A 26728-nucleotide genomic window follows, 5' to 3' on the forward strand; every position below is an offset into this window, starting at 1 on the left:
CAGACATCTTTCTAAAAATCTTTTATTTCAATTCTAGGGACCTTGAAACGTCGAGAAATTTCAAAATTTTCAATTTGACTAATCGGAACCATTAAAATAACTTCCTATGGGAAGTTAATAAATATGGGTAGTGGATTGCATTTTGAACGCGATGTGGTAGAACAACTAAGACAAACTGGAAAGCCGATGGTTGAAATTGCAAAGACCTTAAATTGTTCCAAGAAAAAAGTATATAAAGCTCTACCATTCCAGCCCAAAAGAAAAAACAAGATATAGAAAATGATAAACTGCTTAAATTTGAAGAAACCATTTCAATATGAAGAAAAAGATAAACTGGTAAAATAAGTAAAATAAGTAAGAAGAAACCATTTTTTTCTTTAAGAGAACTCAAAAATAAATTAATTGTATTAGAACAATAAGAAACCTATTAATAAAAGCAAATGTTTCTAGTATAAGTCCACGAAAAGTGTCGTTTTTGAGCAAGAAAAACATGCCTTTGCAAACATACCCATCTTCTTAATTGAGTAACGTTTTGTGGTCGAATGAAGCGAAGATTAATTTGTTTTGTTCCGATTGAAAAATGTATTGTAAAGAGTTAGGAATTTAACCTAAAATACACAAAGAAGACAGTGAAACACGGTGGTGGAGTGCAATGATTTAGAGGTGCTTTTCAGTGTCTGTAGGTCCAAAATTTTGGATCAAAGATAAGATGTACGTTGGGGATTATGTCCACATCTTAAATTTAGTCATACTACTATTAACTGAAGAGGAGGTGCCAATTACATGGGAGCTTATGTGGGATAATAACCCGAAGCATTTTTCCCAATTGGCTAAAAAATACCTTCAACAAAGTGAATTTTACTCCAAACCCGTGAAGACATGTGCCAAATTGGTACCCTTATTAGAAATAAGGCTACCATTGCACAAACTTAACTTTTACAATTAAGTTTTTCTTTTCTTTCTCGCTACAAAAAGATTACCTTACTTACTTACTGAATGTGGCGTTATAGTCCTGTGTGAACTAGGGCCTCACACATCAAACTTCTTCATCTAGCTCGGTCCCTAGCTAGATGTCTCCAGTTTTGAGCTTCCACTTGTGCGCGCCACCTGATTTGCGGTCTTCTTCTACTGCGCTGTCCTGTGGGTGTGGATTCGAAGACTCTACGGGCCCGAGCATTGGTTTCCATGCGCTCTACGTGACCCAGCCATCTTAGTCATTGGACTTTTACTCTTCTTGCTAAGTCTATGTCGCTGTACAGCCCGTACAGTTCGTCGTTCCATCTTCTCCTCCACTCATCTTCGATGCATACGGGACCGTAGATCACACGAAGAACTTTTCTCTCGAAGCGACCCAAGGTGCTTTCATCCGCTTTTGTCATGGTCCATGCTTCTGCACCGTATAGCAGGACGGGGATGATAAGGGTCTTATATAGCAACACTTTGGTCCCTCGAGAGAGGACATTACTACTCAATTGCTTTCTTAGTCCAAAGAAACAGCGGTTAGCAAGAGTTATTCTGCGTTTGATCTCAGCGCTGGTGTTGTTTTCTGCGTTTACAGCGGAGCCTAGGTAGACGAAGTCCTTGACTACCTCAAAGGTACGTCTGTCGATTGTGACGTTTTGACCAAAACGTCGGTGTTGTATGTCCTTTCTAGACGACAGCATGTACTTTGTTTTGCCCTCATTAACCGTTAAACCCATTTTTGCCGCCTCTGCCTCAATACTCACAAAAGCCCCATTGACATCACGCTGAGTTCTTCCGATTATGTCAATGTCATTAGCATATGCCAGTAATTGGACAGACTTTTGAAAGATAGTGCCTCTAATGTTGACGTGTGAGCTCTGCACTATTCTTTCAAGCACGATGTTAAAAAAATCGCATGACAGCGCATCACCTTGTCTAAAACCTTTTTTGACATCAAAAGGTTCTGTTAAGTTGTTTCCAACCTTTATGGAGCAGCGTGAATTCTCCATGGTCATCCTGCACAAACGGACGAGTTTGGCAGGGATGCCAAAACTAGACATGGCTCTATACAGCTCGTCCCTGTAGATGCTGTCATATGCGGCCTTGAAATCGATGAAAAGATGGTGGGTGTCGATTTGGTGTTCTTGGGTTTTTTCCAGGATTTGCCGTAATGTGAATATTTGATCAGCTGTGGACTTTCCTGGTCTAAAACCACACTGATAAGGACCTATCAGGTTGTTGACGATGGGCTTTAGACGTTCACATATTATGGCAGAGAAGGTTTTATAGGCGATAATAAGTAGACTTATTCCTCTATAGTTGGTGCAGTTTAGAGGGTCTCCTTTTTTCAGGATCGGGCAAACAATACTGAGGTTCCATTCATCGGGCATGTTTTCTTCCGACCATATCTTACAGATAAGTTGGTGCATGCTCCTAACCAACTTATCTCCAGCTGCTTTAAAGAGCTCGGCATTCAAGCCATCTGCTCCAGCGGCTTTATTAGACTTCAACTTAGATATGGCATATGATATCTTTACTTCGTCTAAGTCGGGAGGACGGGATTGTTGGCTTTCGTCGTCTATATCGAATGGGTCATCCTGCCTGACAGCGGGATTCAGTTCTTCGTCGCCGTTATACAGTCTGCAGAAGTGGTCCTTCCATATCCTCAGCATTGACTGCGGTTCCACTATGATGTTTCCACTTTCGTCTTTGCAGCCTTCGGTTCTAGGTTTATGTACCTGTGAATTTCGTTTCACCTGTTCATAAAACTTTCGAACCTCATTTCTGCTTTTATACCTCTCAACATCTTCGACCGCACGCTTCTCATGCCCTCTCTTTTTCCTTCTGAAAAGTCGGCGTTCCTCTCGCCTCTTCTGCTCATAGAGCTCACGAGCAGCTCTCGTCCTTTTATGTAGCGCCGCTTTGCGTGCCTGTTGTTTGGCTGCATTTGCCTGCCGACATTCCTCATCAAACCAGGGGTTCCTTGTTTGTGGCTGTTTGAAACCCAGCACATCAGAGGCGGCTTCTCTGATTGCATCTTGGCAATGTTGCCACTGGTTTTCGATACATTGTGTTGGCGGCAGAGAACTTCGAGAGAGGTTACTTGTCACTCGGTCGGAAAAGGATTTGGCGATCTCTGGCGATTGTAGCCGTTCGACGTTGTATCTTCTCCCAGCACCTCCCTGTTTTGCCTTGGGTCTGGAAATCCGAAGTGCTACCCTGGCTACAACGAGGTAGTGGTCCGAGTCGATGTTAGCTCCTCGGAAAGTTCGTACATCCATAATGCTGGAAGCGTGTCTGGCGTCGATCGCAATATGGTCAATCTGGTTGACGGTAGATTGATTTGGAGAAGTCCAAGTTCCTTTGTGGATGTTGAGGTGTGGAAAACGCGTACTGGCTACCATGACGTTTCGCCCCGCAGCAAAATCTATGAGCCTGAATCCATTGTCGGAAGTGTTGTCGTGCAGGCTGTTTTTCCCGATTATTCCACCAAAGATGTCTTCCCTTCCTAGCTTGGCATTAAAATCGCCCAGGACTATTTTAATATCGTAGCTAGGGCACTGCTCATATGTTTTGTCTAAGAGCTCGAAGAACATATCTTTGGTGTTGTCGTCTTTCTCTTCTGTGGGGGCGTGCGCGCATATCAGGCTAATGTTGCCGAATTTAGCCTTGATGCGTATAGTCATGAGGCGCTCATTGATGCACCTATAGCTCAAGACTTCTTGCCTAAGTCTGGCTCCAATGACGAATCCACATCCAAATAAGCGCTGTTGGTTTTCGTGGTAGCAGTCACCATAGTAAATATCGCAGTTTTTAATCCTCTTTTTGCCCGGCCCATCCCATCGTATTTCCTGGATGGCGGTGATATCTGCTTTATATCGTTCTAGGGCCTCCGCTAATTCTTCGGCCGCACGTGGTCTGTTAAGGGACCTAACATTCCACGTGCATATCCGAAGTTCGTTGTCCTTTATTCGTTTGCGTTAGCTGTCAACAGTAAATCCGTCCGTATCCGAGGCTTGTTGGTGCTTCGCAACTTTGAAAGCTTTTACGTGGCCAGGAAGTCACCCCGACGCACAACCCCCAACCTGGAGGGCCAGATCCTAAGTATAACTCCAAGGATGGGGAGCCGGATAAAACCGCTCCTTACAGGCCTGGGCTCCGAATAAGTCGAAGAAGCCCTATAAGGTGTTTACTAAGTAGTTCAACCTTACTGGAACTGTAGACGCCACCGTTGATTCCATCTCGGGAATTCCTCCGCTGCCGTCTGGATAAGGAGAGGTGCCTTAGTGGAAACACCTCTCCCCACCTCTCTCGTTTGCTGCCCCCAACAACTTTCCACTGGGGTTGGAACCCAATCTCCAGTTGAGGTACTAGGCACCCGATGTTCACCACGTGGAGGTGAGAGTAGGAGTTGATAGACAGTGGTTGGTTTTAAGAAAAAACCTGTGGACGCTTGTGTCCTCTTGAATGCACATGTCTACCATTTGAACATCGAATAAAATTCTTTATTCCTATTAAAATACGTTCAATGCTATTATGTATGGAATTTGATTTCTTTTTGCATGGCCACCACGGGCACGCTTGCAGAAGTCCAGACGCTGAACCCAATTCTTGAGGGTTTTCAAGCATAAATCAGCCTATACTGCTGCAATTTCACGACGAAGTTCATCAATCTTGTGGCTTGTAACGCCGTCCTTTTGGAACCACATGTCCTCCAAGTCCATATCATCCAATTTGGTCCAAAAATATTTGGTTACCATTGAACGGTAGCTATTCACAATAACATGCCGGGCTTGAGCATCACGGAAGAAGTACGGCAAAATAACGCCACCGGTTCATAAACTACACCAAAACGTAGTTTTGATGCAATGATGACTCATGGAGTAAGTGTGGATTGCGGCCTGACTAATACCGCATATTTTGTCTGGCTCTTCAGCCAGAAATGAGCCTCATTGCTAAAGATGATTTTTCGAAGAAAATCCGGATAATTTTCAAGTTGTAATAATAACGCTTCTGGTGGTCAAGTAGCTTCAGTTCTTGCGTCAATTTAATCTTTTAAGGATATGACCAAGATCTTTTCGCAAAATTCGCCACAATGACGTCACAGAGATGCTTAATGCTTGAGAATGACGTGTTAGAGACACATTTGGGCTTTCTGCAACTGAAGCAATATTCTTGACACTACGGGCACTTCTCTGTTTTACTGTCACAAGAACATTTTGTACTGTGCCTGTGAATTCAAATTTGTTTACACTATACGCTTAATTGTTGATCTGCTTGGACGATTATGAAAAATATAAATTGGACATAGCGCTTCTATCGTTGAGGCCACTGTCTCCGAATTTCGATAGTATATTTTAATCATTTTAACTCGTTGTTGGCTCGTATAGCTTTCCAGCATGAAATGGCAAACCTTACTAAAAAGAAATTTTAAAAGAGCGGCAAGAAATATGGTAGTACCCGTGGCATGATGGTTAGTGCGTTGGACTGTCATGCAAGGGGTCTTGGGTTCAATCCCTGCCTGTGCCACCTTAATTAAAAAAAAAAAAAAAATAATTTTCGCGGGTACTGCCTCTTGCGAGGAATTGACAAATCCTTCAAGAGTAATTCTTGTCATGAAAAAGTGCTTTCTCAAACTAGCCGTTCGGATTCGGCATTAAACTGTAGGTCCTTTCCATTCCTGACAACAGTACTCGCACACAGGAATGGTTGAGAGTTGTAAGTCACTAGGCCCTGGTTCACAACGGACTGTTGCGCCACCCCATTTGATTTGATTTGATTTGGCAAGAAATATGGCGTCGTCTACTGTCCCTGTCGTTCTACCCTTCTAGCGTCCCGGTTAAAAACCCTGTATAATATATAATATAAACACATAAATTCTATTAAAGCAAGTATACCTATGAAAACAATAACTGCAAGAAAAAGATTGTCGTCTTCATTTCTTCCTAATGATTTAACACAATATGTGATTGATTCTTTGTCTCAAGTGAAATGCTTTCAATAATCCTCAGTCTTTCGACATTTTCATGGGATTTAGGTGTCGAGTGTTCTTGTTTTCCCAAATCAATATTTTTTGTATGGATCTATTTATGATGTATTGCTTTAAGTTCATTTGAATTGTTAAATAACTTATCAGTCTTCAATGAAAAACAATGCGTACGCAATAAAGCTTATTTTTCGAACTTTTAACGAATTTGATGCTCTGTCTGACTCCATTGACAGAATTGCGGGCCATTATCCTCGTCCATTATAATCGTCATTGCGGGCGATTTCAATGTACACAATTCTTCTTGGCTTCGCTATTCTGACCAATCAATACCCGAAGGAAGGTATGTTACGGTCTTTGATGAGTTAAATTAATTTACTCAGCTTGTCAATGAGCCAACTCGAATCCCTGACATTGCAGGCCAATCCGCCAACACCCTAAGCTTGTTTCTTACCTCTGACCCTTATAAATAAACAATCAGTGTATTACCGTCTTTAGGCACATCAAACCATTGTCTGCTATCTGCAAAATTTCTCATGTCAAAAAACGCAGTTAAAGAAAAAACTCCTATGAGAACCGTTCAGCAATATGAGAACCACTGGGACAGACTCAATAAATTCTTCAGAAACTTTAACTAGTCACTATGCTTGCTCGATAGTGACATGGATTCCAGCACAGATATGTTTACAAATTTAATTCTTTGTGGAATGTTTGAACGCTAGTCCACAATGACACTCCCAATTTAAGCTCGATTGATAAAGCCAATTTAATTGCAGCTACCGGATAATGTCATGAGTCCTCCTGTTCTTGAGAGAGTTGTATTCATGGTTAATCTCAGCGCACAGTGGAACAAATCTTTACATCGTTTTGAAGAAAGTAAAGATTATTGCACTTGATATTTCAAAGCCATGTGATAAAGTTTGGCATCAAGCTCTCTTATCGAAAATGCGTGTCCTTTGGTATTGATGGATTTCTTTCTTGTTGGATTAGGAACTACCTTTCGAACAGTTTCAAATCGGAAATTCATAAAATAAATGCTGGTTTCCCATAGGGTTCTATTTTGTCTCCGACTCCCTTCGTTATATTCATAAACGATCTATTGTCTTCCACTTCTAATCCAATTATTCCCGCTTTTCATATTCGTTTTTAGATTAAAACCCTTGTTCTTTAAATGTCAAAAATGTTTAAAGGTCAAAATCAACAGATGCCAAAAGTGACAGATGTCAAAAGTGACAGATATCAAAAAAGACAGATGTCAAAAGTGACAGATGTCAAAAGTGACAGATGTCAAAAAGACAGACGTTAAAAGTGACAGATGTCAATAGCGGTTTTTGACAAAATTGACAGCTTTGAAAAGTGACATGTTTAAAGATTTAAAACACTTTGCTGAATCCACTGTCCATTATTTTAAAATTGAAAATTGTAGTAGGCCTTGAAGTTCAAAATTTTCTATAAATATAACCATCGACCTCAGAAATTTCATTGCCAAAAAGTTTCGGGAGTGAAAACGTTAAATTTGAAATTAAAAAAAAAATGATTTCTTACCTTATAAGAAATTTATTAAAAAATGTGAGCAAAATTACCTTAAATAGAAAAAGTGAGAGGGAAGAAATTGAAAAAGATAAAGGAGAATATGATCTTATTTTAAAATATTATATGAGCTTTTGGAAATTCTAAAATTCAAATAGTTTATTTTTTAATATGATAATATTTTCTTTGTAAAGTTAAAAAATTTATTTATTTTATTAATTTATTAATTAATTATTTAATTAATTAAATGATTCATTAGTTAAATAATTAATTAATAAATTAATTAATTAATTTATTTTTTTATTTATTTATTTATTTATTTAGTTATTTATTTATTTATTTATTTATTTATTTATTTATTTATATATTTACTTATTTATTTATTTATTTTATGTGGTTTGGTAATTTATTTGTTTGATTTCAGTTTATATTTCTGAAATCAAACAAATAAATTACCAAACCACTGTCACTCACACTGCGCTCAGTAGCTCAAGTGTGACAAATCTCAAAAGTTACAGATGTCAAAAGTGACAGATGTCAAAAAAGACAGACGTCAAAAGTCACAGATGTCAAAAGTGACAGACGTCAAAATTGACCGATGTCATAATTGGCAGATGCCAAAAGTCACAGATGTCAATTTTGGTATTCAGAACTTTAAGGTATATCCTCTTAGACCCTTCACTATTTTCCTAACGCTAGGTCTTTGTCGGTAATGCAAAAGTATCGCTCCTAAAAAAAATGTCTTTGAATTAATTTATTTTCTAAGCTTAGTTACAAAATGTGTCAAAATTCGATCCTTATCCATTTCGAGCCATATCAGCTATAGTTTCATATTTTATAAATTTTTGTGTTTCTAATATTGATCTTCTTAAAATAATATCTGTTTTACTTACATCAAAAACTCATAACACATTAAAGCAGAAATCTCCAAAAGAGGCTATGTTAAATAAAATTGATAAATAAAACTGATTCAACAGTCAAATATGAGGAAAGCTTTAAGTACCAGAAGATAAGTTAGATGAAGTTGGTAAATAAGTGAAATGAAATGTAATTGGTCTAATAAATAATATTTATTTATAACATGATTAAATATTTTATCAATTTAATGTTTTATACACCAGAATGTTTTAAGCACCCTTAAGGAATTCCACAAATCTGTTAATCTATCTTTGGTCTTTTCAAACGGGGAAATGATCGCCGCCCACAACACAATCATCACGAAGATCTGCTTCTTGAAAAAAAAAACGTAGCTAAGGGCGCAATGCAACGAAATATTGTCTCTAATTAATCATAATCATAATCATATCCTCTAGCACCAATCAACGAATCAAGTCGAGAGGGAATGAATTATGTTAAGATTATTTATTTATTAATGTGCGACTGATGAAATTTCGTGGGTTGGATAATTTATCATATTAATCATTACACATTAAAGAACAGATGACACCTGAGAATATTTACCCATAGAGAATTATTGTAGAAGATATCGGATTCAAAATTATAATTATTGTTATTTTATCGTCTACACATTATAAAAAAACCGATACAGTGATGAAAAAAATTATAAAAACAATAGTCCATCATTTTCAATACACAACTTACTCAGATTTGTTTTTCTTTAAAATAAGAACAAGATGGAAGTATGAGTTTAATTTTGTATTTGACTAATTTCAGCGAACTTATAATAAAAAATAAATAAATAAATAATTAGCTTAAATAAAATTAAAATAGTATAAATAACAATAATTTAATTGAAATAATAAATGTGTATTTATATATACTTAGTTTTCAGACCTAATGCCGCATTCATAATCGGTTGAAGAATCGTCACCTGGATTAATTATATTTGAATACAAAATTGTGTCCTACATCAGGTAGTGAAAAAAGTATTCTTACTCAGCTCTTATGGCTTTTTCACACACTTTTCGTCAATCTTTAGGCGGGTTTTTTGAAAATACGTCCTCTGCTAATTTTTGAACATCTAATACCTTGAATGTTGTATTTCGTGAGCCTACTCTTGAGATCTGGATAATTGGGTGGTAAACGTAGTACCTCATGTTCCATGGGTTGGTTGTAGCTCGGTGCCGTTTTATTACCTCGTACTATTCTAGTTTCAACATCTGAATGGTATGCGGAATATTGTTTTCGTTTAGCCATTGTATCATCTCGGATTTATTTCCAGCAGAAGTAATTTGTTTTTCTTATTATTTATTGGTGTAGGAGGTGTTGTCCATTAATATAACTGAAAGTTCCTCCAAGTCGTTCAAACTTGTTCCTGAAGTTCATGTCGTCGTGATAGTCTCCAATTTTTGTTTCAGATTTGAATTAAAGTAATGATGTTTTTCACGAAACCTTTCTCACCACCTAAATGCGCCATTATTAGTTTCTGTCCATTTGAAATTGTGGTCTTCAACCATCAGGACAAGCCCGTGGTCTTGTATGCTATGAATATAGCTTTTGTTTGAATACATTTATTTTAATTCCCGAATTTTTCTCAGATACTTCACTCTTATGAGTTCAATATCAATTCTTTCGCAGAAAACTTTCCATTTGATTTTTTAAATATAAACTCAATGCCCCATAACCTTTCTGTTGCAAAATTAAAAATCATAGAACATAGAAATAAACAATAATCTCTTTTTTGTCAATTAATCCTAAGGCGCAGCTCGAAGGTAGTTTTTTATGTCTAACCCAATTACATTTTGCTTTAGACTTATTTTTTTTATTACAGGATGCACTGCACTTTGTCCCAATAATAAAAACAAAAATTATTAATTTTATCTTTTCGAAGTAAAGTTTACACCTAAACATTTTGTTTTTTTCACTTACCGGAGATGAAATAGTTTTTCAGACATCAAGCTTTAACATCATGCTTTGAATAAACCATGATCATATCTTATTCAAAGAAAGTCCATCACTGATTGTGTTTTAACCATTAGTGCTTCAGTCATTGTGGCTGAATCGGAAACACGATTCAGCTTCGGTTTCGTCGGCGTTATTTTTGACCTTCTTTAGGTTGCTTTGATTGACATTTGCATTGTGACTTCTATCATTAGCAGTTGTTATTTTTTCTCAAAAGTTTGTTTTGGATTGTCGTGCAGTAATTAAAATCATCGCGGAAGTAGCTTACACAGTCTATCATGGATATGCTCAGCTTATGGAGCAAGAAGAAGAGCAGACTGAGAGACGTTGGTGGGTCCGGGAGCTCAATTTGCGGAGATGAGGAAGGATTCTATGCTCTGAACTTTAATCAAATTAAGGATAAAGACCCAGAGCACTTCTTTAAAACAACAAATATGTCTCCTAACGCATTTTAGATACTTCGCGCTCTTATTGGACCACATCTGGAGAGGACTAGTTAAAGAAAACCTATTGAACCAAGTGCACGACTTTTCTTAACTCTGTTGCTAGTAGTTGTTCAAATAAAAATGTTTATTTCTTTGCTTACAACATTTTTCTCCAAGGTATTTGTCACACAAAGTTCCAAAGCAAGTCCTCGCGTAGATGTTTCTTATGGGATATTCAACAGCTGCGAACATAATTTTCTTCGTTGACATCTGCCTATATTTTGGCGTAGGAAATCGCACTACTTCGTTCAGCCGTTTCATGCGCTTAGCCATGTTCAGCATAAACTCCTCATCCACATCGCGCGCAGGAGGAGCTGCCGAGCTCAACTGGGCTGACACGGCCCCATTCAACCCTTCAGAAAGGATTTAAAATCATCTTCCGCCCTATCGCTTTGAATATCTCGCTCTCTTTGGAGTAATCATCTCGTTGCAGTCGTCATTTCCACAATTAAAATCTTTTTGGCGACGGCGAATCTTCAGAGAAAAGCAAATATTTTCTTTGTTTACATTTTTTTACAGCTGTTATACACTGAAAAAAAATGGTACATAATATCGATGTATGCCTTACATTGAGCTGTTTTGCATTGGGACAATGTAAAAAACATTCAGCCAATATACCAAACATTGGAACAATGTACCAAAATTATTTGGTTTCAATGTACCGTACATTATTTCAATGTTATATGGTACGTTGATCGACTCTCATACTAAAAATTGGGGAAATCGACTCAATTTGAATTTCAATGTACTTTTTCGTTAATTGATGTAACGATTTCAAAAGATCATACATTGAATCAATGTATTTACATTAAAATCAATGTAATAGGTACATTGTTCCAATTCACTTTTTTTAAATTGTCTCAATGCAAAGATACATTGCGGCAATGTACAATTGACACTGTGCCAATGTATTTAGTACATTGAACCAATGTATTAAGTACATTGCGCCAATGTACAATGAATTAAAGTAAATATTTGAACTTTCGCAAGTTGAACTCGGATATTTGTACATTGACTCAATGTACTTACATTAAAATCAATGTAATAGGTACATGGTTCCAATTCACTTTTTTTTTAAATTGTCTCAATGCAAGGATACATTGCGGCAATGTACAATTGACACTGTGGCAATGTATTTAGTACATTGAACCAATGTATTAAGTACATTGCGCCAATGTACAATGAATTAAAGTAAATATTTGAACTTTCGCAAGTTGAACTCGGAAATTTGTACATTGGCTCAATGTACTTACATTAAAATCAATGTAATAGGTACATGGTTCCAATTCACTTTTTTTTAAATTGTCTCAATGCAAGGATACATTGCGGCAATGTACAATTGACACTGCGCCAATATATTTAGTACATTGAACCAATGTATTAAGTACATTGCGCCAATGTACAATGAATTAAAAGTAAATATTTGAACTTTCGCAAGTTGAACTCGGAAATTTGTACATTGACTCAATGTCCTACCTTATTTAGGCTACTATGAAACTTAATATATAAGTTTATTATAAGCATTTATGTGACAGTTAGCTTTGATGGAAAATTGTAACGTAGGTCTTTAATTTGAACATAAATTATCTATGTTTTGTAATGCATAATGGTTTTGACAACTGAAGCTTAATGAATTGTTCTGTTTTATTCACGTCCTGCAACCCACACATCGACAACATAAGTCCAGTGCCTCATGTAATAGCTCTCGCATCGATACAAATCGTCGAGAAACGTTGGAAAATGGAACAAAGCTCATATATGTAAGATTGTTCAATTGTCATCGTTTCTCGACTGGTTTTGTCGATCAAAAAAATATTTAATTAACTTCACTATTTTCTTAATAAATCAATTTTATTATTTCAATGATCAAAATCGTTTTCAATGAACAGCTGATTTTCGTTTCAGAAAAGTCGAACACAATTATTCCAATGAAAGTGTTCGATTTTCTTTCTGTCTCTGTTATTATTTCGTTTAATGACCAGCCCTAATCTCAAAACTATTTGTTGTACGTTTTTGTCGTAGTTTAAATGAAAGTTAAGATTCAATGATTGCTATGTCTGACTTCTCAAATAACATTCCACTAATTTGTATTTCAATGAAAGAACTAGACATTTAGAAATTCAATTTAGCGAAATCACAATTATTTATGTGTACACGACTTTTTTTGTGATTTTCTATTGTCTTTTTTCATCTTAACAATAGACTGAAAACTGTTTATTAGTCTTCTGATTTGTTTCCTTTTGTTTTTCCCTAACTTTTATTTCAAGTTTTACATTGGCATCCTGAGAAGTACACCAAATTGTACATATCCTTATGTTGGATTTACATTAATCTTCATGTGGAGTTCCGTAAAAAGAGGGATGGAAGAGATCTTCTTGATATGGATTTTATAGGAAAATTAGGAAATGCCATAATGCAGACAAAAATGTTAATTTCTCACATTCGTATTTTGGCATAAATCAGTCCCACTTAACTTTTCTTCGACCAAGATGAATGTAAATCCAGCATTACTGATATATAATATTACTTAAATTCTAATGTAGACATGACTTTATACTATTGCATGCATTTTTTTAGAATTAAACGGGGTTTACCGCCAAAAACGATGCACAGTACATTCGACCAATGTTCGAATACATTGTCTATATGTAAAAGTACATTAATCCATGTTCAAAACATTGGCTCAATGTACAAGTTCATTCAGCCAATGTATACTACATTGCCTACATTGTGTGTTTGTTAAGGCTACACTTATACTGAGTCTAAGATCAAATCATTTGGAAATAAGGAGAAAAAAATGCACTTATTTTTTTGTATAATGTTTTTTTATTTGCTGTTGAAATTTCTTCAATATTAGATGCCAGTTATAGGGATCAGAAAAAACAATCAGGAAAAGTTGAAACAGGAATTTTTTCCTTATAAGCGTTTATAGTGAACAAGAAAAAATATTTTATGTTGGCGTGCCCACGGAATAATTTTTCGTATTGAAATGCGCACGAACAGATTCTGTCATTGGAATAAATATGTACATAGAAATCGAAACAAAACCATTCGAACTTTTTATTCATTATGTCATTTTAAGGGGCCCGTTATAGCTATCAGTAAAATCCATCAGTAAAATTTTTGTTTTTAGTTTTTGAACATGTTACAGATTTATTTCTAGCAAAAGATTGATGCAATAAGATGAATCCTATATTCAAGTATTTTTTTCAAAAAGAAACAATGCATTTAAAGTTTTATTTAATTTATGTATAAATCCATTTAAATTTTTTTAATGATGAAATTTCATTTTACTGAGCAGCTGACTGCCAAAAGCCAAACAAAATTCCATTTCGTTTTACTGTTGGTGTTCCAGTTTTTTACTGTTCCGATCATATCATTAAAAATTTTACTGATGAAAGCAACAGTAAAAACAAACTCTTCAAATAGAAACTTCAAAGTGACATTTAATTTAATGACGTAAATTTACTGATTGCTATAAACGTTCATCAGTAAAATATTTCAGATTCCTCCTGTTTTAAATATTACTGATGGATTTTACTGATAGCTATAACCGGCCCCTAACATAATTTTGAAGAAATTTCATTTTTGTTCTATTTTGAGTGAAGTGACAATCGACTGGCACGAAAAATGAATTTGCATCAGGAAAACACATTACCTTATGCATTTTTAACAATAAAATAATAATTAACATGAACAAAAAGTTCGAATTATTTTGTTTCGATTACTATTTATTCCACTGACAGAATTGGGGACGAGAAATGTGTTCGTGTGCCAACATAAAATATTTTTTCTTGTTCAATATAAACGCTTATAACGAACAAATATTTTATGTTGGCGTGCCCACGGAATAATTTGTCGTATTGAAATGCACACGAACACATTTTTCGTCCACAATTCTCTCAGTGGAATAAATAGTAACCGAAACAAAATCATTTGAACTTTTTGTTCATTATGTCATTTTAACATAATTTTGAACACATTTTTCGTCCACAATTTTGTCAGTGAAATAAATAGTAATCGAAACAAAATCATTCGAACTTTTTGTTCATGTTAATTATTATTTTATTGTTAAAAATGCATTGGATAATGTGTTTTCCTGAAGCAAATTCATTTTTCGTGCCAGTCGATTGTCACTTCACTTAAAATAGAACAAAAATGAAACTTCTTCAAAATTATATTAAAATGGCATATTTTTTTATTTTTTTCTATTTATTACTTCAAATTTAACATTTTCATTCAGTGATTATGTTCTGTAACTTTCGCATCGACCAAATTAGTCGAGAAAGGATGAAACGTGAAAGAATTACAGAACGTAGACACAAAAGTACTTATGGTGTTTTCCACTAGTAAAACAAATCAATTTTAACGTCTTCAAAAAGGCGATTTTGGTAGTTCCATTGGTCAATTTAAATTCATTTGTTTTTGAATCTTCATCATTTTTCGAGGTCTAAATTCTCCAGCAGATTTATTTGTCTTGATTTTACCTATGGAAAACCACATTAAATAAAATTCTATTAAGATAAGTTCTATTTTTCCACCTAATTTAATGACATTTTTTCAATAAAGTCTAGTTTACACGTGAAAAAAGTTGATAAATACTATTGCACTCGTGTAGACATGGCATTACTTTTGCATATAATGTACATTATAAGGGTATGATTTTAGATGGAACATTTTTGCCGCCAAACAAAAATTTTTACAACATTATACATTATATTGAAAAACAGACGCTGCAAATTCCGTTATTTATAATGTACTTCAATGTAAATACAACATTGAGCCAATATATAATACATTCGACTACTCAATTGTTCCAATGGAAAACTACCACCAAGCTATATACAAATCATCAACCGCCAAATGTAAATGTACTTTTCTACATTGACTGAATGCACCCTACATTTGGTAGATTTACTTCACATTGGCTGAATGTACTATACATTGACGTTCGGTTCCATTTTGTTCTTGTTCCATTTTGGTTTTGCTTTTGGCTTCATTCATTTCGTGGACTTGACAAGTGACGTGCGCGTTATAGGATTTTACTCGTGTTTTAAATTAAATTTAATTTTGTGCATTTTATTGCGTTTTAAATAAAATAAGCGGCAGGCGGCAGCTAAAAATATATTAAAGAATATAATTTATATTCTAGAAAATAAACAGGTAAGTTCATTTTTATATTTGTAAATTCATCTATTATATGTATATGAATATAGGCATTTCACATGTGGAATTGTGAAATACCTAAAATGGGGTATTCTCGCTTTAAGTTTATTCTTAGTAAAATGTTGGTTATGGTTTCGCCTCTAAATGTTAATATTTTTTGATTTTACTCGCAATACAACGTTTTACAAATTTTAATAATTATTTTTTCAAGCGGGAATGTCCCAAGATTAAATATATGTATATATACATATGTATATCTGAATGTGAAGAATAAAATACACTCAATACTCTCAATCATTTTTCTTTGACTTAGGTTCATCTGTAGACTGACCAGGACAAGGCATTTTTCCAATTTAATAAGCCGCAGGCGGCAGTAATATTCTAAAAAATAAAAAAGTAAGTTCTTTTTTCTATATGTATGTAACATTTATATAACTAATTCATTTTTCTTCGACTTATAGGTTCATCTGTAGACTGACAAAAAGGATTATATTATTGCAAGTAGTGCGTTGAAAGCACACCGCATTTTAAATAAATTAAGCGGCAGGCGGCAGCTATATTCAAAAAAATAAAAAGGTAAGTTCTTTTTTCTATTTGTAAATTCATCTATTATATATGTATGTAGGCATTTCGCATGTGGAATTGTGAAATACATAAAATGGGTTATTCTCGGTGGAAGTTTATTCCTAGTAAAATGTTGGTTATATAGTTTCGCCTCTACATGTTAATAATTTTTTGATTTTACTCGCAATAGGTACAACGTTTTACAAATATATATTTATCTGAATGTGAAGAACCAAATAAAAAGCCAGGCGTGCACATGCAACTATATCTTTCAAAACAGTTTGGTTAAGATTTTGAGTTCCATATAGGCTTATATGAAAGTGGGTACATTCACTTGGCTTAGTTATTATGTGCGCGCATTTTGAAAGATATATTTGCATGTGCGCGCCTGCCTTTTTATTTTATTCTTCACATTTAGATAAATATATATATACAATCTTGGGACATTCCCGCTTGAAAAATAACTACACTATTTCGATTTCGATTTGTTGCATTCTGTAAACTTTTCGGAAGCAGGGTGCATATCTATATGAGAGACTTGAATGTGTATATAACATTTATATAACTATTTCATTTTTCTTCGACTTATAGGTTCATCTGTAGACTGACAAAAAGGATTATATTATTGCAAGTAGTGCGTTGAAAGCACACCGCATTTTTAATAAATTAAGCGGCAGGCGGCAGCTATATTCAAAAAAATAAAAAGGTAAGTTCTTTTTTCTATTTGTAAATTCATCTATTATATATGTATGTAGGCATTTCGCATGTGGAATTGTGAAATACATAAAATGGGTTATTCTCGGTGGAAGTTTATTCCTAGTAAAATGTTGGTTATATAGTTTCGCCTCTACATGTTAATAATTTTTTGATTTTACTCGCAATAGGTACAACGTTTTACAAATATATATTTATCTGAATGTGAAGAACAAAATAAAAAGCCAGGCGTGTACATGCAACTGTATCTTTCAAAACAGTTTGGTTAAGATTTTGAGTTCCATATAGGCTTATATGAAAGTGGGTACATTCACTTGGCTTAGTTATTATGTGCGCGCATTTTGAAAGATATACCTATTTGCATGTGCGCGCCTGCCTTTTTATTTTATTCTTCACATTTAGATAAATATATATATACAATCTTGGGACATTCCCGCTTGAAAAATAACTACACTATTTCGATTTCGATTTGTTGCATTCTGTAAACTTTTCGGAAGCAGGGTGCATATCTATATGAGAGACTTGAATGGGTATATAACATTTATATAACTGAATAATTTTTTTTTCGACTTATGGGTTCATCTGTAGACTGATAATAAAGATTATATTATTGCAAGTGTCTTGAAAGGACAAGGCATTTTTTCAATAAATTAAGCGGCAGGCGGCAGTTATATTCTAAAAAATAAATAGGTACGTTCTTTTTTTATTTGTAAATTCATCTATTATATGTATGTAGGCATTTCGCATGTGGAATTGTGAAATACATAAAATGGGGTATTCTCGGTGGAAGTTTATTCTTAGTAAAATGTCGTTTATAGTTTCGCCTCTAAATGTTAATAATGTTTTGATTTTACTCGCAATAAAACGTTTTACAAATTTTAATAATTATTTTTTTTCAAGCGGGAATGTCCCAAGATTGTAGGTATATATATATATCTGAATGTGAAGAATAAAATACACTCAATACTCTCAATCATTTTTGTTTGACTTAGGTTCATCTGTAGACTGACAAGGATTATATTATTGCAAGTGTTGAAAGACAAGGCATTTTTTTAATAAATTAAGCTGCAGGCGGCAGCTATATTATAAAAAAATAAATAGGTAGGTTCTTTTTTTATTTGTAAATTCATCTATTATATATATATATGTTTGTAGGCATTTCACATGTGGAATTGTGAAATACATAAAATGGGGTATTCTCGGTGGAAGTTTATTCTTAGTAAAATGTTGGTTATGGTTTCGCCTCTAAATGTTAATATTTTTTGATTTTACTCGCAATACAACGTTTTACAAATTTTAATAATTATTTTTTCAAGCGGGAATGTACCAAGACATCACACAATTGAAAGTTTATAGATCAAACGATATCGACAAATTTAAGTTCCTTTAATTGTAATTTTTATGTTTTATTCGAAAAATACAAATAAAGTGAAGATATTTTACTTACATTCTTGATACATACTATATATCTGCTTACATATCAAATTTTTGGAATAATTTTGACTTAAGAAAAATCTTAACCCTACTGGTATGCAGGGTTAAATATATAGATACTTATTTAAATGTAGAGCGTATATATAATATCCTATTCTACATGTACAAAGAATGCGAGCAAAATGTTTTCACTTTACTTATATTTTTCGGAAAAAAACATAAAATTACATTTAAATGAAATTACATTTTAATTGCAGTACCATTGTTGCATTCGTATTACTTTTTATATTAGATCATTTCCAAAGATTGTTTAAGGCGCGATTCACATAAAAGCTGCTGTCTTAGGATGCAGATATTGTCTGTGCTAAAAAATGTATAATTTTTGATAAATTTTGATAAAATATATGCAATTAACAAAATGAAAATTTGCAACTTTGCAAATCTCGTGTAATGCAATGTTCTTTACATTATTATGCGTTCTTTGCATTCTTTTACATGTTTGGCATTCTTTGATTCTTTGTAATCGTTTGGATTCTTTGAGTGAATGCTTTTTTGAAAACAAAGTGAGTTTATGAATCTATATTCAATAAAATAATATCAGTGATCTATTTAAATCAACTTACAAATTGCATATGGATATCCTTTTATGTAGGATTCAATAAATAACTCAATATTGACCCACAAATATCAAAATAGGTGGCTTATTATATGAGCCCTCATTATATACATTGATGGAAAAAATAATAGAAACAAACTTCATGTTCATTCTTTTTACAACATAAAAAGGTTTTTTCATCACTTCACGTTCAAAGGAAGTATAATGTAATCCACGACCCATATTTGTTAAAATTATAGGTGACTTTAAAATTGTAAAATGGGGGTATTCTCGTTTAGAATAACAGCCATCATTTAGTATTTTAGTTACGTCTCTAACTAACTTCATTCAAATTATTTTTAAATTTCAATACAGAAATTGTAAAAGTTTTAAGATACAAAGTATCTTAAATTTAAAATTAATATCATTTGTATCTGATTTATTTACAGACAAATATGATTTGTTACATTTGTAAAAAAGTTTTTCATACAATTGAATTGCTCATTCACCATTTTAAAAAAACTCACGATATAACAACCCACAGTACAATAAGATGTGTTGAAGAATGTTGTTATCAAACTTTTCAGGATTTAGGAAGCTTTAAGAGACATTGTGTTAGAAAGCACATCGGCCATAAAGTGACTAGTCCAAAAAATGATCAATGTGCTCACTCTCAACCCGAAATTAAAATTGAAAATAGTGTTTCAAACAAAACGAGTATATCAGAAAATCAGCAGAATCTCACTGAATACAATTCAAACAATGATCTAAGATCATTTTTTAAATCCCCTTCAGTTTTTTTTAATCACAATTTCAACAGAAAAGATGTTTACGAAATACAAAAAAACATACAACGGTATGTCATAGACCCACTTGTAAATATTATTACATCTTTTTCTGCCAACCAAATCAATACAATCTGTCCCCAAATACATACAGATTTAGGAGATTTGTTATCGCAATGTAAAAATCCATTTAAATTTTCAAACACTGATTATCGTTTGTTTCAATGGATGAAAGAAGAACAATTAATTGAAGATGCTCAGGAATTCACCATTGATGAATCCATTAGTAAAGTATTTCATAATGGCTCTTTACACTATGATCAGCACAAAGTAAAAGGTGTTATTATGCCATTACGGTTCCAATTTAAAAAGGTATTTGAATCAAGAAGTATGTTAGCTAATGTACTTGAAAACATAAAAAATCAATTGTTGAATACAAAAAGTGTAAAGAATTTTGTTCAAGGAGAGCTATGGAAAAAGAAATGCGAAATGTACCCAGGAAAACAACTTATACCGTACTTTTTATATAATGATGAATTTGAGGTGAATAACCCGTTAGGTTCGCATAGTGGTCAACATTCCGTGAGCAATGTTTATTACTCATTTCCTTGTTTATCAGAAAAAGAGTCAAAGTTGGAATACGTTTACTTAGGAGCAGTCATTAAGTCTAAAGATGTAAAATCATTTGGCAACGAAAAGTGTTGGAAAACTTTAGTTGATGAACTAATAGACCTTGAAGTTAACGGAGTTGACATTTTAACGGAAAATGGTGTAAGCAGAGTGTATTTTATACTTGGACTTGTCTTAGGAGATAATTTGGGATTAAATTCATTTCTTAATTTCAATAGATCCTTTGTAAGTACAAGCTTCTGCCGATTTTGTAAAATGAATAAATTGGAGACACATACGGCCAATGTTGAAAATATTTCTCTTATGCTAAGTGAAATCAACTATCAAGTAGATGTTACTGAAAATCTATCATCAGAAAGTGGAATCCGAAAAATTTCACTGTTAAATGAAATACCATCTTTCCACGTCGTAGATAACTATAGTGTTGATGTGATGCATGATGTTTTCGAAGGTGTTTGCCACTATGATCTTACCCATGCTTTGACTTATTTTATGGAAACAGCCAAATACTTTAACTTAGAAACATTGAATTCAAGGAAAAGTAACTTCGATTACGGTCCGATTGAAATTGATAACACTTCGGGGGATATAACAACTACACATTTATCTAAAAAGCATTTAAAAATGTCTGCCCGAGAAATGATGACGTTTGCTTATTGTTTTCCACTAATGATTGGTGATTTAGTTCCTCAGGATGATGAGGTTTGGAAGTTTATTTTGAATTTTTTCGAAATCATTGATATGATACTCTGTTATGAAATAAACACAGCCATTATAGATCTATTTAGGCATAAAATATCAATGCATAACACAGACTACGTACGCCTTTTCAACGATAATCTTAAAGCCAAACATCACAATCTCACTCATTATCCAACAGTTCTTCGGAAGTCTGGACCTTTGAAAGCTTTTTGGTGCTTCAAATATGAATCAAAACATAGACAGTTTAAAGTGTACTCTCATGCAACAACATCGCGTAAAAACATTTGCCTAAGTTTAGCCAGAAAATATCAACTTCAATTTGCTTATTCGATAGTAGAACCTACGATAAATGATGGTTGGTATACAATAAATGAATCAGATCAGACAAAAAGTGGCTATGATAGCATCATATCGAGGATCTTAAAAGTTTCAAATACATCCGTAAAATCATTTTCAAAAACAAAATGCAATGGGTATATGTTCAAAAGTGGATTCTATGTAGCAGTTTATGAAAATGATATTGAGATTTATTTAATCTTAAATATATTTATGGTGGAGATTAATTCGATTGCTCTGTTTTGTCAAAAGTTAAATATGATTGAATATAATCCGCACTATTTAGCTTACGATATAGTTCAAGGTCAACTAGGAGAGTTTTCAATCATAAACATCAAAGATTTGGTTGGACCCCCTTTAACTAAAATCAAAACTTCGAGGGGTAGAACTATGATCAAAGTCAAAGAATATTACTCCGCAAATATAATATAATCGTTTTTCTCATCAAAGTACCATTTCTTTTTACAAACTAGCTGATATAAAAAAGAAAAACTCATACAAAAATGGAGTCGCCAGTAAAAACTGAAGAAACACCACAACTCCCTCCAGCTCAAAACGAGTTTTTGTCAATTCAAGTCACCAACACACAGCCAACAAATTATTTTCTATCAGATGATGATCAAAACGAATTGAGCCAAAATAATCAAGGAATTATTGTTATAGACACCTCAAGTGAAATCACACAAGTTTTACTTGAAAGTGAGGTGAAGAAGCAAGAACTACGGTCACTTCTTCAATCTTGGGAGCTACCTGAACTAGAAAATTATTTTTTTGGTAAGTAGTACTTTTTTCAAGAAAATAATAAAACATAAAAGATCAGGGAGCCAGTGATGTTCAATATCGTTTTAAAAAGACCAATTTTGACAAATTTTTGAGTTTAGTTTGTCACTGACTTCCAGAATTTTAGGATCTAAAAAATATCGATCGAAAAACACCAATTTTTATGTTTGTAATGCTTAACTCAATTAATTTCTCACTTAAGCTCATGATCACGTTTATATTACTTTCTTTTAATAGAACAAAAAATTTTCGTTCACATCTTGAAAATAATAAAAACAGAAGATGTGGAGAAAGCTTTACAAAATTTTCCTCTTGGTACTCAAGTACTGCTTAGAAAAATGGAGGGAGTGTATCGGCCATCCCTTAATATCTTGCAATTCAACCGATATTTTGCAATATAGCGCAAGCTCATTTGAACCGTTATCAAGATGTTCAACTCCAAGAAGTTGTTTATCAAACCTTGAAGCCGTTACCGAAAATTCAGTATCATTGAATACAATATTACATTCAAGTAAAGGTCAGCTTATATGTGATTATTATAAAAATAATGGGGAATTTCAAGAAGAACAACGAACAATGCTTATAAATTTAATAGCTAATCATTTCGAACAGAACAAAATACATTTAAATTTATCGTCAAGTTATAGATTAGAAAAGGAAATAATTGAAAGATTTCCAAATGAAAAAATGGTAAGTTAATAACAAGTGAGAACAATTTTTCATTTTATATAGTTCTTTTTTATATTAATATAAAACCTATTACACCATCCAAAAGCAAAAAATATTACTTCCAAGAACTTTTTTTATGAAAAAAAAAACCTTTTCTGATACTTAGTTTGTCGCTTTGACATACAAAATCACATCAAAAATATTTATAAATTGTCTTTTTTAAATGATTGGTGCATATACTGAGAACTAAGAAATTTAATTTTTCGCTTTTCGATAGAGAATGCGAATTTCTGATGGGTAGATAGTTACAAATTATCAACATTTTTTTAAGACTCAAGATCATGAAAATTTTGTTATCACCAATAGGAATACTACAGAAATGGCAAAAGAGGAAGGATTTATAATAAAGGTATCAACATCAGAACTGGGCTTAACAAAGCCCTTGGAAGCAGTCCAACTCCTTCTAAACACACCCGATGCGAAAAAATATCCAAGGGAAGAAAATTGTTCGGTAAATTTTTTTTTAAAGCATGCATTTAAAAAATCTTATTTCGGCTGAATTCATATTTTAGTTCCAGAAAGTAATGCAGATGATTGCATCAAATCACTAAAATTTGACAATTTGACGGCTGAACAATTTGATAACTATTGGATGGCATGCGCGCAGCATAGACTGCACACAATTCAAAATGCGAATTCAACTTCCGAAATTTTTGAGCAATGGGAACATTATAAAGGTCCCCTTGGACACAGATTGGTGAATAATATAATTTTCATGAAATCATAACATTATAGTTTTAACCAATGAATATATATTATTTTATTTATATATACATATGTGACATATGACATTTTGTTCTAATAATACTATTTAAATCAAAAATGTTGCTAACCTATTACCTTTTTATTTGTTGGTTTTAACTTGAATCACAGAACAAATGTAAACATGTTAAAACTAATAAAAATATTGTTAATATTGATCATCTTACAATTCTATTTAATAAAGAAATTTCCCCTTATAAATTTAAAGTAGGAGGAGAAGCTATACAATACATACCATTTATTCATATTTATTGAAATTTTGTATAATGCCTCACATTCTGCATGCATTCCTGTTGATTTTATTACAATTTTCTTACTCTTTTGTTTCTACTCGACAATATCTTTAACAAATTTTAATCATGACGATTTTTTATTAATTTTTGTTTAGATTAATATGGACTTTGGGGCCATGTTTGATACAACATATTCCTTACTAGATAACTTCAACCAATATTTTCCACATATCCTGGAATTTTTAAATATTGAAAAGAAGGTTAAGGAAAGGGAAATGATAAAGCTTTTGGAATCTTTAAGATTGGAAGATTTCAATGAAAGTAAGTTTTTTAAAAATTCTATTTTTATTATTGATATTTTTATTATTGAGAATTATTGATCAAACAACTACATAAAATAACATATTTTGTAGACATTTTTAAGCTATTTACCTTAAACTACAACTTTTTTGAATACAAATCTCTCTTTAACTAAGAATAACTTTTTCTTTTTATTTTCAGATACAAGAAACGTAGTAATTTTGCATTGTCTGCACGGATATTTGATCCCTACACAAAAAGCCGTAGTAAAGGAAAAAACGGGTAAAAATAGTACCCTAAAGTACACTATTAAAGACTCTCAAGAAGCATTCCTGTTTATCGCAAAATCGCCACAGGAAGTAGAAGATCATCTTCTACACTTGCAACAGAGATCGGGAGCAATACAGCCGTTCGTAATTGCTGTGGGTGAGGGGATCACAGAATGTAAAGATTTTTTTGTTTATTTTGATGGTGTTAAATTTCAATTTAAAAGTCTTATTAGAGCAGTTGACATTTGTTTTAAAACTTTTCATCTTTTTAATTTGCACTATCCAATTGCATGTTCTTCATTTTGGACTTTTATTCAGTTATTTTTTTATAAAATTACACCAACATCATCCAATCCCAGAATTCAAATTCTTATAGATTTCCTTAAAAAAAAGAAAAATTGTGAATAAACTTTGACTTTATATTCTATTATTAATACTAATATTATATTAACATTTAAAAATATTTATTTATTATTATTTATATAACAAAAAAACTCTTACAATAAATCGAACCATTCCAATGCAAAAGTAACCTTCTTGTGTTGTTATTGTATTGAGACATTTTTGAAATTTTTAGCACTCGAAGATGTAAGATTGAAGAAGTTTAAGGACATTAAGTAAGTATGAAAAAAATTACCATTATCTACCTAGTACATTGGATAAATGTACCTAGTACATTGGATAAATGTACCTAGTACATTCTATAAAAGTATCTAGTACATTAGATAAATGTACCTAGTACACAGGATAAATGTACCTAGTACATTGGATAAATGTACCTAGTACATTCTATAAAAGTATGAAGTACATTAGATAAATGTACCTAGTACATTGGATCAATGTGCCTAGTACATTGGATCAATGTACCAAGTACATTGGATCAATGTACCTAGTACATTGGATCAATGTACCTAGTACATTGCATCAATGTACCTAGTACATTGGATCAATGTACCTAGTACATTGGATCAATGTACCTAGTACATTGGATCAATGTACCTAGTACATTGGATCAATGTACCTTGTACATAGGATCAATGTACCTAGTACATTGGATCAATGTACCTAGTACATTTGATCAATGTACCAAGTACATTGGATCAATGTACCTAGTACATTGGATCAATGTACCTACTACATTGGATCAATGTACCTAGTACATGGGATCAATGTACCTAGTACATTGGATCAATGTACCTAGTACATTGGATCAATGCACCTAGTACATTGGATCAATGTACCTAGTACATTGGATCAATGTGCCTAGTACATTGGATCAATGTACCTAGTACATTGGATCAATGTACCTAGTACATTGGTTCAATGTACCTTGTACATAGGATCAATGTACCTAGTACATTGGATCAATGTACCTAGTACATTATATCAATGTACCTTGTACATAGGATCAATGTACCTAGTACATTGGATCAATGTACCTAGTACATTGGATCAATGTACCTTGTACATAGGATCAATGTACCTAGTACATTGGATCAATGTACCTAGTACATTGGATCAATGTACCTAGTACATTGGATCAATGTACCTAGTACATAGGATCAATGTACCTAGTACATTGGATCAATGTACCTAGTACACTGCATAGATGTAGCTAGTACATTGGATCAATGTATCTAGTACACTGGATAAATGTACTGTACATAATTAAAACCTGTTTTATAATTTTTTTTTTTAATTTTATGTACCAAATACATTGGATCAATCAACTTTGTACATTGGCTCAATGTACTTTGCATAAATTCATTGAAAAACCTATGAAGCTTCCAGCAAAGCTTTTTTATGGTTTAATGTACTTGTTGCATTATTTCAATGTACCATACATTAACTTAATGCATAATATACATTGGGATCCAAAAATCAGCTTAATGTATTTTTTAC

General features: G+C 33.1%; 2 protein-coding genes across 6 annotated transcripts; both read left to right on the plus strand.

Moving 5' to 3' along the window:
* The first annotated feature begins 15854 nt into the window (after window positions 1–15854).
* Window positions 15855–25356, plus strand: LOC129942758 (uncharacterized). Of its 5 annotated transcripts, XR_008781090.1 has the most exons (7): window positions 15855–15990; window positions 16307–16389; window positions 16455–16569; window positions 17149–17263; window positions 23569–23713; window positions 23775–24578; window positions 24759–25354. XR_008781090.1 is itself a non-coding variant. In XM_056051818.1 (5 exons), the coding sequence occupies exons 1-5, from the start codon at window positions 23110–23112 to the stop codon at window positions 25232–25234; spliced, it is 1026 nt and encodes a 341-aa protein (XP_055907793.1). In that variant the 5' UTR covers window positions 22859–23109; the 3' UTR covers window positions 25235–25355. The 5 variants fall into 5 exon arrangements, 2 of the variants coding, with proteins under 2 accessions (XP_055907793.1, XP_055907792.1); XR_008781092.1 differs by lacking the exon at window positions 23569–23713 and having other exon boundaries at window positions 24413–24578; window positions 24759–25356; XR_008781091.1 differs by lacking the exon at window positions 17149–17263 and having other exon boundaries at window positions 24759–25355.
* Window positions 20113–22859, plus strand: LOC129942757 (uncharacterized). The gene is made up of 2 exons (XM_056051816.1): window positions 20113–22527; window positions 22771–22859. Exon 1 carries the CDS (start codon window positions 20314–20316, stop codon window positions 22183–22185), a length of 1872 nt encoding a protein of 623 aa, XP_055907791.1. The 5' UTR covers window positions 20113–20313; the 3' UTR covers window positions 22186–22527; window positions 22771–22859.
* Window positions 25357–26728: the final 1372 nt, after the last annotated feature.

The sequence above is a fragment of the Eupeodes corollae genome, chromosome 1, assembly GCF_945859685.1.
Source record: "Eupeodes corollae chromosome 1, idEupCoro1.1, whole genome shotgun sequence".
Taxonomy (NCBI): domain Eukaryota; kingdom Metazoa; phylum Arthropoda; class Insecta; order Diptera; family Syrphidae; genus Eupeodes; species Eupeodes corollae.